This window comes from Colletotrichum siamense, assembly GCF_013390195.1.
Source record: "Colletotrichum siamense strain Cg363 chromosome Unknown KSG_Cg363_contig09, whole genome shotgun sequence".
NCBI lineage: Eukaryota > Fungi > Ascomycota > Sordariomycetes > Glomerellales > Glomerellaceae > Colletotrichum > Colletotrichum siamense.
The window spans coordinates 865,263-878,909 of NW_023501022.1; the positions used below are offsets into that span (position 1 = coordinate 865,263).

General features: G+C 54.6%; 1 protein-coding gene across 1 annotated transcript; it reads left to right on the forward strand.

Annotated features, from left to right (window-relative positions):
* Window positions 1-10,507: 10,507 nt before the first annotated feature.
* Window positions 10,508-12,888, forward strand: CGCS363_v012997 (uncharacterized protein; the record flags this gene model as incomplete). Its single annotated transcript, XM_036644846.1, has 5 exons — window positions 10,508-10,960; window positions 11,038-11,160; window positions 11,209-11,324; window positions 11,374-11,944; window positions 12,001-12,888. The coding sequence occupies 5 exons, from the start codon at window positions 10,508-10,510 to the stop codon at window positions 12,886-12,888; spliced, it is 2,151 nt and encodes a 716-aa protein (XP_036489270.1).
* Between the last annotated feature and the right edge of the window lie 759 nt (window positions 12,889-13,647).

A 13,647-nucleotide genomic window follows, 5' to 3' on the forward strand; every position in this document is an offset into this window, starting at 1 on the left:
GCACGTACTGCGGCCAATGGGCGCCGGAAAGACAGCCACCGGTTCGGTGGAACCCCAATGAGCGTTGATTGATGACCAGCACAGCCCTATCCCTGCACGCTGTACCTCTTAGCCCGGGCTATATGGACAATGTACTCGGGGGGTGCCAGCCATGGTTGAGGAGCAACAGCCACCTAGCCTCGATGCATGGCTATTCTTTTCCTCTCTTGTCAGCACGAAGTCGAAGCTCCTGTTCGATCTACCATCCCATTTCCCCCGTTGCGGAAAGGTGCCCACGACCGTCAAACGACGACCCTTGGGCTATATTCAGCATTTTTGGATGGGGACATCGACCTCAAATTAGCTTTCCCTGCCTGCCCGCTCTTGGGTGCGGGTTTTGTCCACTGAGAGCTCGAAAAGCGGCTCTTGGCAGCTCGTTGATCTGATGGCCTCCCATTGGTGATCCCAGCAGCATTCTTCGCATCCCAGCCCGTCACCGCGGAAGTGTTGTGCAACGAGAGCAGAATCCGGTTCCTGGCTCACGGGCCGAGACCCTGTCCTGTCACGCCGCAAGGGGCAAATAATCACCATCCTTCAGTTCTCAAGCCAAGCAGCATAGCTTCCGTTGGTCGACGGGACCAGCTCCGGGGCCTCAAAATTTTGTTCATCCTGCAAGGATCAGGATCAACAAGAGTCCATGCCAATCTTGAAGAATCATTAGCGAAACACCACCACGTTGAAATGGAGGTCTGGCCGTCGCCCCGGGCACTGAGTTGGGTCGACAGGGTTGCTGAGTTGCAGGCTTGGGCGTGCTCTATGGAGCAGTTCGCGAGCCTCTGGGCCAGCATACCCTCATTTAGCAATCCAGCCGTGCGCTATCCCTGATTGACTGCAGGCAGGCTGTCGCTCAATTGTGGGCATCGCAGAGAACGCTCTCTGAAAATACAACGATGGTCCAGATGGAGGAGGGGTCACAGATCATCACCAAGGACCTCGGCCAGGGCAAGGCTCAATGGAGGCCACACCTTAATGTTCCTGCCTAGGCTCGATGATCCAAGAACTCAACTTGCGTTCCACGGCTGGTATCTGGCCTAGGCAGGACGATGGTAGGACTATCAGACATCAGGGATGGCTAATAAGCGCAAGCAAGACAAGACCTGGTGTGTCTTGTTTTGGGGCCATGATGCAGAGTCAGCCCTGCCGTTCAAGACAAGAGAGCTATCTTGGGTCGGCACCCTGTCGGCTCTGGCTGCTGATGGGTGTCGAAGCCGGTGCAACCAGCCGATAATAGACTCTCGGGCGTTTTGTTTCGTCCTTCAAGCGCACTCAACCGCGGCACGACGACACAGCAGCGGCAGTACCTGACAGAAGTCAGGACTAAGATATGCAACGGCATGGCAAGTCGGTATGACAGCCGCGGCTGCACTGCTACTTCTGCCCTAAGAATGGTACCAGAAATGATGGTCGATGCAAATCAGCATGCGGCATCGACCTTGGAATCTTTCAAGGCACAGGGAAGAGGGCCAATGGAAGGGACCTGACGATATCGTACAACCATCCACCCATGGCATGGCATGGCATGGCATCCTACCGCACATCAGCCCTGCTGCATCTCATCAACCCAAAGTATGGGGACACACTCCCGGCAGTGGTCCATTTTCAGACATCATGTTCAATTGGGGAATGGATGGTGAAAGATGACTCTTTTGGCCGACAGTCTCCATCGCATCCATCCCACACGCATCGAGCAGTAGGCATGTATGGATGTTACTTAGGTTCTGTACCTTACCTACCCTACAGGGCACTTTGCACACCCACACCATCCCGGGCCCTGAACCACACCCACCTTACTGCCCTGCACTTGCACTTGCACCTGCACCACACTTACCCCCCTCCCCCCAGCCCATTTTCCACAGCCCACACCCTCTCCGCCTGCTTACCTTTCGCTCACTGTTCTGTCTCTTGCGCTCTCTCTCTCTTTCTCTTCTCACACCTGCTGCGCCGCGCCTTACAGGGCCATCGTCGAAGGTGCCTTGCACCTTTTCCTGGCCCTGGCCTGCGCCATCATGTCCGTTGTCTGCATATCGCTCTAATGCACAGAGAGATGCAGCCTTAGTCATTTGGGTCTCACTCAGATGATCCGGCGTGGACTGCCATGGCCCACTGCTGCCTTAGAGCTTTCTCTCTCTCACACACACGCACTCCATCTTCCACTCGCTCCAAGCTTGTCTCGAGTGTGACGGCTCCCCAGGCTGCCAGGCCTATAAGGCCGTGATGCCTTCTCGATTCCTTCTCCCTGTCTCTTGCCTGTTTCTGTACAGTCATCACATCACGAGTACGCTCTCTTAGGTTTCCTTTCCTATTTCCTTTTCTGCCTTATTCCCCTTGCTTCTCTGCACACATGGCAGCTTTCAGTCGCTCTGGTCTCAACACTCTCGATACCCTTTATTAAAGAACGGCCGCATCCCACCATACTTTGACAGGAAGGATTCATCCTTGGACATATTCATTCATCCATCCGAGATCCAATCGATCTATTCATCACATTCAAGAACAACAAGCACACACAAGTCAACCTACACAACTCTGACAATGTGCTATCAAATCGTTGAGCTCTACTCGGCTTGCCGGTGCCTCTACTACCAGCACGCCATTGACAGATGCGCTTCATATGGACGACCCGGCCACAGCATTCAGAAGCGAACAATCTTGGTGGGCTACGCATGTCACGCCCACACCTCGTCTCATGGAGGCTACGCATCACAATACACCTACTCAGACTCTGGCTACCACTCAAGCCACTCAAGCAGCAGGAGCTCTCGCCAATACCGATGAAATGTCTTGTCTTCGGTGACGGGTTGCTGTTCATGGCGTTCCCCGAAGCTGGAGCTTTTCAAGTTCAGCGACTGGGTTGTCTACCTATACTCTTTCAGAGCTAGGTCGCCATCGCAGACGCTGCACCCGTCCCAGCTATCACTCCTCTTGGTTGGCCATGACCGGCTGATGTCGTCCTCGGCGCCCCCCGCCATGAGATGACTAGCCGACGGCCTTCACAACATCTTCGCTCCTCTCATCATTACTCAACTCAATTCCGTTCTTACGCCCCGCCATGAAAATCAGCAACGAAGTTATCGAAGACAGAGACGAGATCACGAAAACGTTAGACAGACGTTACACGGCCTATTAGTTGTCACCACCCGCGCGCTACAATAAAACGACATCTTGAAACTCGCCCACGTTCCCCTTCCGGTCTCGACCCTCGGCTTCTTCGAAATCTTCTCAATATTTTCTTTCTTTCTCCGGATTTTCTTTTTGGATATCATTCACTCCCGACACGGCTGCTTTCTTTATCGACATTCAGCTTGCATAGCGTTGGCATTGGGTTTTGCATTGGGCGGCTTGGGCGGTTTGGATGGAATGAGAGAGCATACCAGAGATGCTGTTAACTTCTAATCGGCGGGTCCGCCATTGCCTCGGTGGAAGGCAGTTTCTCGTGGCTTTCATATTCTGGTCTGGCATGGTTTCCAACATCGGTCCTACAGGCATACTGCAACGGTTTTTGAGGTCTTTTTCTTTTCTTATTTCCTTTTCTTGTCAGCTTCTGTATTCTGAAAGCATTTGGCAGGCGGGTGGGCGGTACAATACCAGGCGTTTGGGGATCAGGCATACAGGGTGGTTTGGAAGGACCAACCGCGTGAGCGAGGCTTTTTTTGTTGTTGTCTATTTCTTTTCCTCTCCAAGCTTTCCGCATACTCTTGAAAATTTCTTCTCTTTTCCTGACTCTCGAAACTTTCTGTCTGTCTACTTCTCTCTATCTCTCTCTTCTCTGATCTGTACCATCATACTATCGAAGACGAGTCGCTCTGGTAAGCGGCGAGGACAGCAACGACGCAGAAATGCATGGAGGGTTTCGGACACAGGGATGCCCGGGAAAATCTTCTTTGATGCTAGTCATCAAAACCTTTTCGATTCTATGGGAGAGACTCGAATCACACTTTTGCATCTCATTCGGGGAACGAAACGAGGCCAAAAAAAATCCATTTACTGCCACTCCAATTGGTCAGGGACCGGGGGGAGTGTTGATGGACGGTATTGGATCGGCAGACGCTAAGACCCTGCAGGAACAACGAGCTGGACAAGCAAGAGAACAGATTTGGTCAAGGGCCTCTCCAACGGGTCCAGACATGTCTCGTGTGTTTTAACACAAATCGTTTGTTTTTTCAACAATAGAAAATGTAGCACAATTTACGGCATGCAAACCCTCCAGACCAGTTGCAATTATCAGATGATCAAACAATCGCATATATCAGGTAGCAGCAAATCATAGTACACCAGTCGTTGAATACACGCGGGTGGCGAGAAAACAGCCTCAATTGCGGACGTGAGTCAAATCCCCCACCGTTAGGCAGACTCGCGGCCCGGTAACCAATGAGGTATGACTTCTCCGTGGACGCGGGAGAGAGGGAATAGCGACATGGAATAGGTAGCGTGCCCCTAGCCAGCGGCGTGTAGCAGTGGGAATCGCTGGGGGGGGGGCTAAACTGCATCGGGAAACATTTTTCGAGCGTAAAAATGGAAGGAATGATGGGGACTACTCTGGTGAAGATGGGCAGATGGACATTTCATTGGGCGATACGGAAGGGGGGAGAGAACTTTAATTCGAGGCTGGCTGGCTGGCTGTGAGCATGGCCGGAGAGCGGCTTTTGCGCTGTTCCTTTGCGGCGAGGGGAAGCGGGAGGGCAAGACACGGCAGGCAGGCCAGGCAGCACGAATACCCTTTTTGTCTGGGGGTTCTCTTACACGCCATTGGTCGAGGTGACGGCGGCGATGAAGGGGGCAGATGGGGGCCGGAACCAGCCTCGTAGGATTCCATGTTTTATTTGGGGTGCGAGCCTCGTGGGTTGTGCCGTCATTGTACGGAGAACTATGCATAGCTCGTCGCGCGTATGGCGTGTGTTGAGGGTGGGGTAACACACTTCTCTTTGCCTGGTGGTTCAAAGTTCTGACCCCTGGTTCACCTCACTCTCTCTCGTCTTCTGCCGCGCCGTATTTTTGGGTGTGTACCTTACTGTTGGAAGGGCGTGTGTTCGATGGGTGTGGTCTTCTCTGCGTGCAGCGCGGGAGCTCGGGAGACCTGATACGGAATAAGATGGCACGCGCGGGTTTGGTTTACGGGACGCGGTGGGAATTGTTGAAGAATCTGAGACAGATGGAGGTAGGTGGCTCTAGCTTTCTTTCCTTGCACCCTGTCTCTGCATATCCCTACGGTTGGGTCTTCGGGTCTCTCTTACTCTTCCTGGGACGGAGGTCGAAGAAGCAAGTAATTTTGATGGGATTTTGGGGAGCTAGGGAGGGGAGGGGGAAGAAGAGGCATGTCTTCCCGAGAGCTAATGGAGAACAGGGGTTGCTGTGGTCTGTGAGGAGGGAGCTTACGGGCATGGGGGGGAGCAACGATGCATGGGGTGATGGATTGAATTGGGGACAAGCACGGATTACCAGACGTCCTTTACTCTTGTCCTCTGCGTTTCTCCTCGGGTCGTCGCGATTGATTGAATTCTGACAGGAGTGGTGGTCTTTTCGGCTGGCATGGCACGGGGCGAATGGTGGTCGTTGAAATTGTGAACTTTTGGTGTTGGTGGGGGAGACATTGAGCACGAGATGCGATGATGAGATGGGATGTTTCTAAGAATAGAACTATTTTTAGGTGAGGCGGCGGGTGGTGGCCGGGCGGCGGAAGGAGCTTTTTTCGCTTGACGGACGAACAGGGCGTGTGGAGACCGGGGTCGGTCACTGGCGTGTGTGGTGTTCATTTGGAGAAGGAAAAGTGGGGTCATCGCGGCAGTCTCCCTCTCTCTCTCAGAGTGTCACATGGAGATGAGCCGGAGGGTCGGAGGGTGGCGCTTGTTTTGGGAATAGGCGAGATAGCGCGGGTTGGGCTGTCTCTCTCTCCCGTCCCCGCGGAACCTGTCTTGGATAACTAGCGTTGGGGTCTAAAAATGTCCACACGGTTTTCGCGGGTAGATGGGCTTGTGGTTGCAGTTTTGTTCATGTACGGGACTTTGTTTCTTTTTTGGTTTCTGTTCGAGTGTGTGTGCGGTTGGGCGTTTGAAGAAAGATGACGATGATTGATGATGGGGATGGGGGGAAATAGTGCCGTGCATGAGTGGCATGCATGGCGCTTGTTCTTTGCTGGCTTGCCGGAAGACGGAGGCACCCCGGGGAAACGTGTCAGATGTCAGATTGGATACTAGCCATGCGCCGGGGGACAGGGCGATTGTGGGTTTGTGGTTTGGGCCGCCGGCTTGCTTTCCCATCAGGATTGAAGAAAGTCCGATGGGGGGCCATTTTTGGCGTTCGGGATGGATGAGTGAGATTCTGCGGCCGGGGGAGGGGATTGAAGGGGGTTAAGGGGTGACTGCTTGTTGATTCCATGGGGAAATATCACGGTTCGGTGTGGGAAAGTTCAGGACTCTGAGAGAGGACAGTTTGGCGCGTTCTTCCATTGTGGAGGGTTGGGTGAGAATCTCATTGCAGAGAACGGACCGCAGCAGAGACAAGCCCAGTGCGAGTGTTTCTTTTTGGGTTTGGAGCACAGCCCGGCACGGCATTAGTGGATTAGACGACAGACGCGGGAAGGCGCAGGCAAGCGCATCAAGCGCAAGCGCGGCGTCTGTTGCGCGAGTGTGGCACGATTATGTAAGGTAGGGTGGGCGTGGTCATGATCTGAGCAGCCAGCGTAGCCGGGCTTGACGCTAGGGCTTTGCGCAGCCCGAGTATGTAAGGTGCATCATGTGCGTCTGTGGTTGAGTCTCTCTTGGCTGCTGTGCTTTCCTGTGTTACCACCCACCCAACTGTACCTATGTTTTGGAATGATGGGGGAGAGAGGGCGTGCATCTACAGAATGCGGCTACTGTGACAGCATCGTACTTTCAGCATCGACAGGCCAGGTCCATGTAACACGAAGCTGTCAAGGTTGAAGATGAGATGAAAGCCAACGGGGGGTTGCTTTGCAGGTTCCAGGATTGGAGCGAGGTGGGATTGACTAGGCACGAGGAAAATCTATGAATTCGGGGCATCATTTGTACTATCTTGCGCCGCAAAATGGATGTATGTATCCCCCCAAAAAGCAAAGCCTCAAAATGTGCATCTTTGCAGATCATCAACCAGTTGTCAAGCTGTGAAACTAGCGGGAAAAGACACACACGTTGCAAGCCCCGGGTTTATTTTCTGCCCAACGCTAAAAGCCCCCCCTCATCCTTGTCTAGCTGTAAATGTGACGATTGAATGATGCGCTTTTCACCGGGGGCCGGGGGACATTTGCCATTTTTACGTAGGCGAAGCGGAATAAGCATACAATACGTAGGTAGCTGAGAAGCCATGTCTTGGGAGATGGGATGAGGGGACCCACGATTCCGGTTGGTGGGTTTGGTATGGTTTCTTTTTCTTCCCTTCCTGTTGCTGCCCGTCTGGCGGTGGGTTAGGTAGCCAAGGCAGGTCAGGCCAGCAGCTGTTTGCTCGCCAGAGGATTCTCGGTTACACGGCTGCAGATTACGGGCTGATCCCTTAGCAGTTCGGGGAGTGCACTGAGTGAAAGGCAATTACATCAGACCTCTAAACATCAAAGACGGGATGGATCATGGCGGTCTTGGGGCCTGGGGGGTTTCCGAGCATCGTGACGGGAAGGATGAAGTTCGGTTCGGCTGCGGTTTTGGCGGGCCATAGTTGACGGCCGGGGTGGGGGTTCCGTTAGGCCCCGGAGCCAAGCTCCAATTGACGAGCCATCGGGTCATATGCCAACGCGAGGGGGCGGCGAAGGCGAGAAGGCAGCAAGATACGATCACATCACAGAACCTTGCCCGGCTGAATGAATATGCACATTGCAAGCAAACAAGCAGGTTGCTGAAGCACAAGGAATGGTTCCCGGAATCGTGTTGCGCGGGAAGGCGGCACGGGAGGGGACGCGAGAATCCTCTCGGGCAGAATCGATGTTTGGCCTCGTTCTGGGGTGTTTGGTGTGTTTGTTTGCTTGCACCCCGTATCCGAGATTCCAGATCCCACCTCGATCAACCTCACGGTCGGTTCTGCCTGGAGGGCGATTCCGGGCAAACTTGGATGAGGCCCCCCGGGGCTACCTTACGCTGTGGGGACCTCGGACTATTGTCTCACATGTTACAGAAACTACGCCGTACTCACAAACATACGACTTCCTAGTCAATGGCTGAAGGATTTTTACAATTGCGAAGCAAGCTGAAGTAGACTTGGGGTAAAACTTCCCGAGAGAGAAAGAAGGAAGCAAAAGAAGCGGGCACTTTTTTTTGGTTGAGCATTTCTTTGGTGGATGGATGGGATGCTGCCGCTGGGCCGGTAGTGGTTTGTTTTGGGGTCCAAAAAAAGAGTCTCGGGTCTAATGCGGCCGGATATGCAGCGGTCGTCCGCGGCGCCCCGGCTCCGGCTGCTTATTTTTGTTGGAACGTGTGTATGTGTGTGTGTTCCTGTCTTGGCTGCAGTTGTCTTCGCAGCTTTCGGTGTGCAAGGTAGGCAGCGAGAGGTAGACGGAGGAATCCATGGGCGTGGGAAATGCAATGCGGCTGGCTGATTACGGCGGCGCGGCAAGGGCTTCTGGTTTGCTTGGTAGGGGAGGAGAATCTGCATGTCTCGCTTTCAGGTTAGCAGCGATCGATCGGGTAGTAGGGGAAAATAATGACAGCCCCAGGTTTGGTGTCTTTTGGGGACTTTTGGGGGGGGGCAGCTGAGGACGCATGTCCCTGTTTTTTGGAATGCTACCCGGCTGCTGCATTGCATTGGGTTGGTTCTAAATCGGTTTACCTACACCGACCTGGCGATGCATCTGGCAGGGCGATGAAGGGCAGGTCGTTGCGAGCGCTTGTGTGGACGTTTGAATTGGTCGAGAGTGCAAATGCTCGAGGTCACCAACAAGACGATGGAAGTTGTCGCACCCCACCACACAGATACTCGCTCACGAGATCAGGTTGCCATTGCGCCCCGTGTTTCTGTTGATGGCGGCTGGAAACGAAAGTTGAGGGTGGATGTTTGTTGCAATTCCCGTCCCTGGTCGATTCAGCCCGGGGTCTGGCCAAGATTCCAGGTCGAAGAATGTAGGTGCCTGAACCGGACGAGGTGGTGAAAGGTTTCATCGAGGCATGGAATCGCATCACCATGGCCTGGGGATAATGATCACTCGCATCGAGGTTACACCGGCATGGGCATGTGGCGTGGGGATAGATTTGTCCTGAGGTATCGCGCCGCGCCCCTCACTCCCCTGGTCTTTGGGACTGCGCTTGGGAGGAACGAACCGCGGGCTCGTGGTTCATGGCCATGAGGCAGGCATAGTGTGTCGACGTTGTGGCAACATGACATGGGGTGGCACAAAATAGGATTATGGGGTTACGGGTGGGAATAAGAGACTGGCCAGGACAAACCGTGGGGTCGGTCCTGTAATCGTTTTGAGTTGTGAGGTGAGATGTGGCTGGTTTGGCGGCTGTTCTGGGCTGTGAAGTGAGTGAGATTGAGGCTCAGTTCTTTGGATTTCTGATGGTCCATGAGGTGTGTGACAAGGCCATGATCGGTGTGCAATGTGATGGTGAAGCAACGGATAGGACCAAAGTACCAAGTCGGAATGGCGGCGGATGGCGGAACCCAGCAAAGATGGCGATGCCGGTGTTTGAACAGAGCAATCGCCCTTGTCTCGCGGCGAAAGGGCCGTCGGCAGGATTCGGTGAAATCTGCATCGCAGGCCTGAGCTGTGATCGGCTGCGGACGGGCGAGGTCTAGAACGATGGTGGAGAGGGGTGTTTTGCGCGGTATGAAGCTGAGGGCGAACTTCTTTCTTTGTGACCAGATAACGAAGACATAGCATGTTGTCTCCGAATCATCATGGGATAACCCAGCTGTAGTTGTATGATCTGTCGCAAGGTAAATGACGATCAGAGAAAGAAAAGCAAGCAAACAATCTTGAGACGAATCCCAGGGCTTTGGGAGGGATGAGGACGCTGAAACTGGCCGCTAGCTTGGGCCCTGACCGGCGGCGGGTGCCGACAGTTCAGCCACACCGCACTCTACGGGCCACACGGGCCATGGTGGGGTCGCCCATTTACGGCGGACCGCGTCGCGTCGCGCCTTTGACCTGCGACCTCACGATTGAACCTCGGCGATAGTAGACGTCCTCAACGGCTTGCCGACGTCGACTACGACCTCGTCGAGAGCACTTGACGTCGGCTACCTGCCATTGTCTGCACGGCCCTGCATTAACAGGGAGATGAGCACAATATCGGCTTCACCACAGTAGTTGTCGCTTTGCCGGTCGGCTCACCGATAGCATCTCCCCAGGCATCGTGAGTACCATGTTCCAGTCACCACGTGACCTCTAGAAGATATTCGCTGAGAGAGAGCCTCGTATTGCGGCTCTATCACTCAAGGGATCTCACCAATCTCCTATGTCGTGGACCATGCTATCTTGAAACTAACTGATCCTCTCAGACTCTTACCAGCCTGCCGTGACATCCTCGGCATGGCGCCCAACCAGCTGCCTAGGGTTCGCTCGGCGGAAGCGTCCATCGAGAAGGGTCGTTCAGCCTATGCAGACCAGCGTTTCCGCGTTGCACTGGAGCACTTCACACTCGTCGCAGGAAACTGTCCCTGCTCATCACCCTCATCATCTTCAGCTGGTCGGGGTACCACAAGCAGCGCATCTGACACTCAGCAACGTCGCCGCCGGGAACGATGCACATGTCGAGACTTTGGTCAGGCTGCTGCTCTTGCTCGTAGGGAAAGGGGCGCCGTTTACGCGGAGGCGACGAAGGAGTGCAAGTGCGGCGCTGAGAAGACTTGGGGAAAGTGTCATCGCGAGGGCCATGTGCAGGCGCTTGACTACCGGGCTGCGTGCTTCGAGAAGATGGGAAACCTGGAGAAGGCCAGGAAAGATGCGGAGTGGCTGCTAGAGATTGCGCCGAAGAGATTGGAGGTATGCTTTGTCTGGCTTTCATTGTGCCCTTGCGGTGCTTTCTTAGCTATGGCAACAACGTGGCTGACATTACTCAGGGGTACATGAGACTCGGCAAGATTTACCGACTTGAAAAGCAGCCGGAGTTGGCTTGGGCGATATGGACTGCTGGTGTTGATGCTGGCCAGAGAGAGGGTCTTGTCGGGACGACAAAGTATCAAGTATGTCTGCCAAACTTCAGGTACTGATACCATACTGACAGGCGCAAGCAACTATGCAAAATTCGGGAACCATTACACAAACACTTCTGCCGCAAGGATCCATTAGACCTCCCGTCAGAGCTAGTCGAGAGCATATTCTCCTACTTCGAGTTCATCGAGTTATGGTAAGCAAGCACCGTTCCTCTCCACGTACTGTGACTCTAACCTAGCTAGCCGCTTCTCGGGTGTCTGCAAACGCTGGGAAACCTTCTTCGATACCCATCCCTACATTTGGAGAGAACTCCACTTCAGAGTCACAAATACTCAAAAGCCCCCTCGCGTGAGCTTCATGAAGACACTGCGCAAACGCACCGCCGGTCGCGCACGCAGCCTCATCATACCCAACGCCCACACCTTCCAGCTCAACCAGTCGAAATGGATATCGCTCATTCAGACCACGAATCCACAGACGACAAGTCGTTTGGAGCTGGGCGGCATCCGACGCAGCATGGACGGCGACTGGGGGTATAAGCTACCTCCAAAGCCGCCCTTCTTCGAGGGCCTTTCTCACCTCAAATTCAACTTTCACCACACTCACTCAGAGTACACCGGCAGAGGCGGACCGCAAGATTTCGTCAGGCAGTTCGTCGAGCGTGCAAAGAATAACCTGCAGAGTCTCACGTTGATTAGCATGTATCTAAATGACCTCAACTGGCCTGAAATGCCCCGTCTCAAGATCCTACAACTCACAGGCCCACTGAACAATACCCTCTCCAACCTTACCACGGAACGTCGAATAAACCCCGTAAGTCTTCTTAACCCCACGCCTCTTCACTCATACTAATAAGAACTCCCCTTTAGTTTGCACTCGCCAGAGCAACCCCAAATCTGCAGCAACTCTACCTCGACAACTGCGGCGTCTTCACCGACCTCGACTCCCTCTCCCCGCCCGAGGACTGCTGGTCCCTCTGGCGCCATCTCCAAGTCATCCGCCTCGGCACAACACGGAGCGGCCTCTCCATGGGGAACAAACGCCACTTTCCCCCGCTCCACCCGTCCTCCTTCCGCGTCTTCGAAGCCCGCGCCACGCACCAGGGGAACCACGGCGACTGGCTCCCGCAGCAGCTGCCGCTCGACTACTCCGGCTACGCCGAGGCCTCCGCCTCCCCGACCGCGCAGGACGACAAGCTCGACCTCGTCACGTACCCCAACCTCGAGCGCTTCTGGATGCCCAAGCTGCCGCTGAGCGTCGACCTCGCCACCATCCTCCTCGAGCCGGCCATCCGCTCCGGCCGCCTGCGCGAGGTCGGCCTCTGCTGGCGCCAGGACCCGGGCCAGTACTTCCCCGCGGCCCTCGACTTCCTGCGCGGCGCGGCCTCCGTACGCACCCTCGGCTTTTTCGATTTTGACTTCGAGTCCCACGAGGCCCTCACCCGCGACGCCGCCCACCGCGGCGCGAACCCCAACGACCTGCTCTTCGGCTTTCTGGAGTCTTTCCCGAACCTCGAGGTGCTCGAGCTGCACTCCTCCCTCTGCGAGCCGGCGCGCATCGGCGCGGTTATCGAAAGGGTCGTGAAGCTCGGCCGGCGGCTGCGGAGGGTGTACCAGCGGGCGCTGACGGGCGTGTTGATGGACCAGCTGAGGGCGTTTTGCGAGGCGCACGGCGTGGAGCTGGTGTACGGGAGCTGGGAGGCGGCGTTTCCTGTGCCGTTGGAGGATGCTGAGCCAGTTGAGGCGGCGGCGTACTGAAGATGTTTTTCGTATATTCCTTGCCTTTCCTCGGCGTCATGCATGCTAGTAGTGTATGGGTATACAGATGAATAATGAGATACGAACGGAAGGGCGCAACTGTTGGGCCCGCTGCACTTATATGCAACTTTCACCTTGTTCCCTCCCGACGATTACTCGGCTTGGTGGTGGAGGGCTGTTGATACAACGGAGGGAGTTGATATTCCGCGGTTGATTCTGATCTTATGCGTCCCTTTCGATCATCGGCCCTTTGGCGAGGTCGGATTATCGAGGCTAGATTGATTGATCACTACCAACCCACCTCCTCGGTGACATACTTAACTGGAAGAAGCATCAAGTGGCCTAGACGATAACAACAACTGAGATTTTGCGTTGCGTTTCCCTCTTCTCAACTTTCCCATGCCGATGTAGTGACGATTTACCGCTCCCATTACCCATTACCCATTACCCATTACCCAACACCAGATCAACTCACGTCGTTAAGAGCCACATCACAAGAAAACTTCAGCATCATAAAGATAGTTGAACAAGCAAAGAACAGACATGTTAGATTAAATGATCCAAGCTCCGCGCGACTGAACAAGACGACGACACACACATACACGCGCGCTTCGCTCGCTCAGTGCTCGCTACCTGAAAGTAAACAAACCGTGGGTGAGGGGGTACTACAACTCTGCCATTGTGGTGGTGGCCCGATTCAAAAGCAAGGCCACGCACCACCCATGACACGAAACAAAAAAATCACTGAATCCTCCCTTC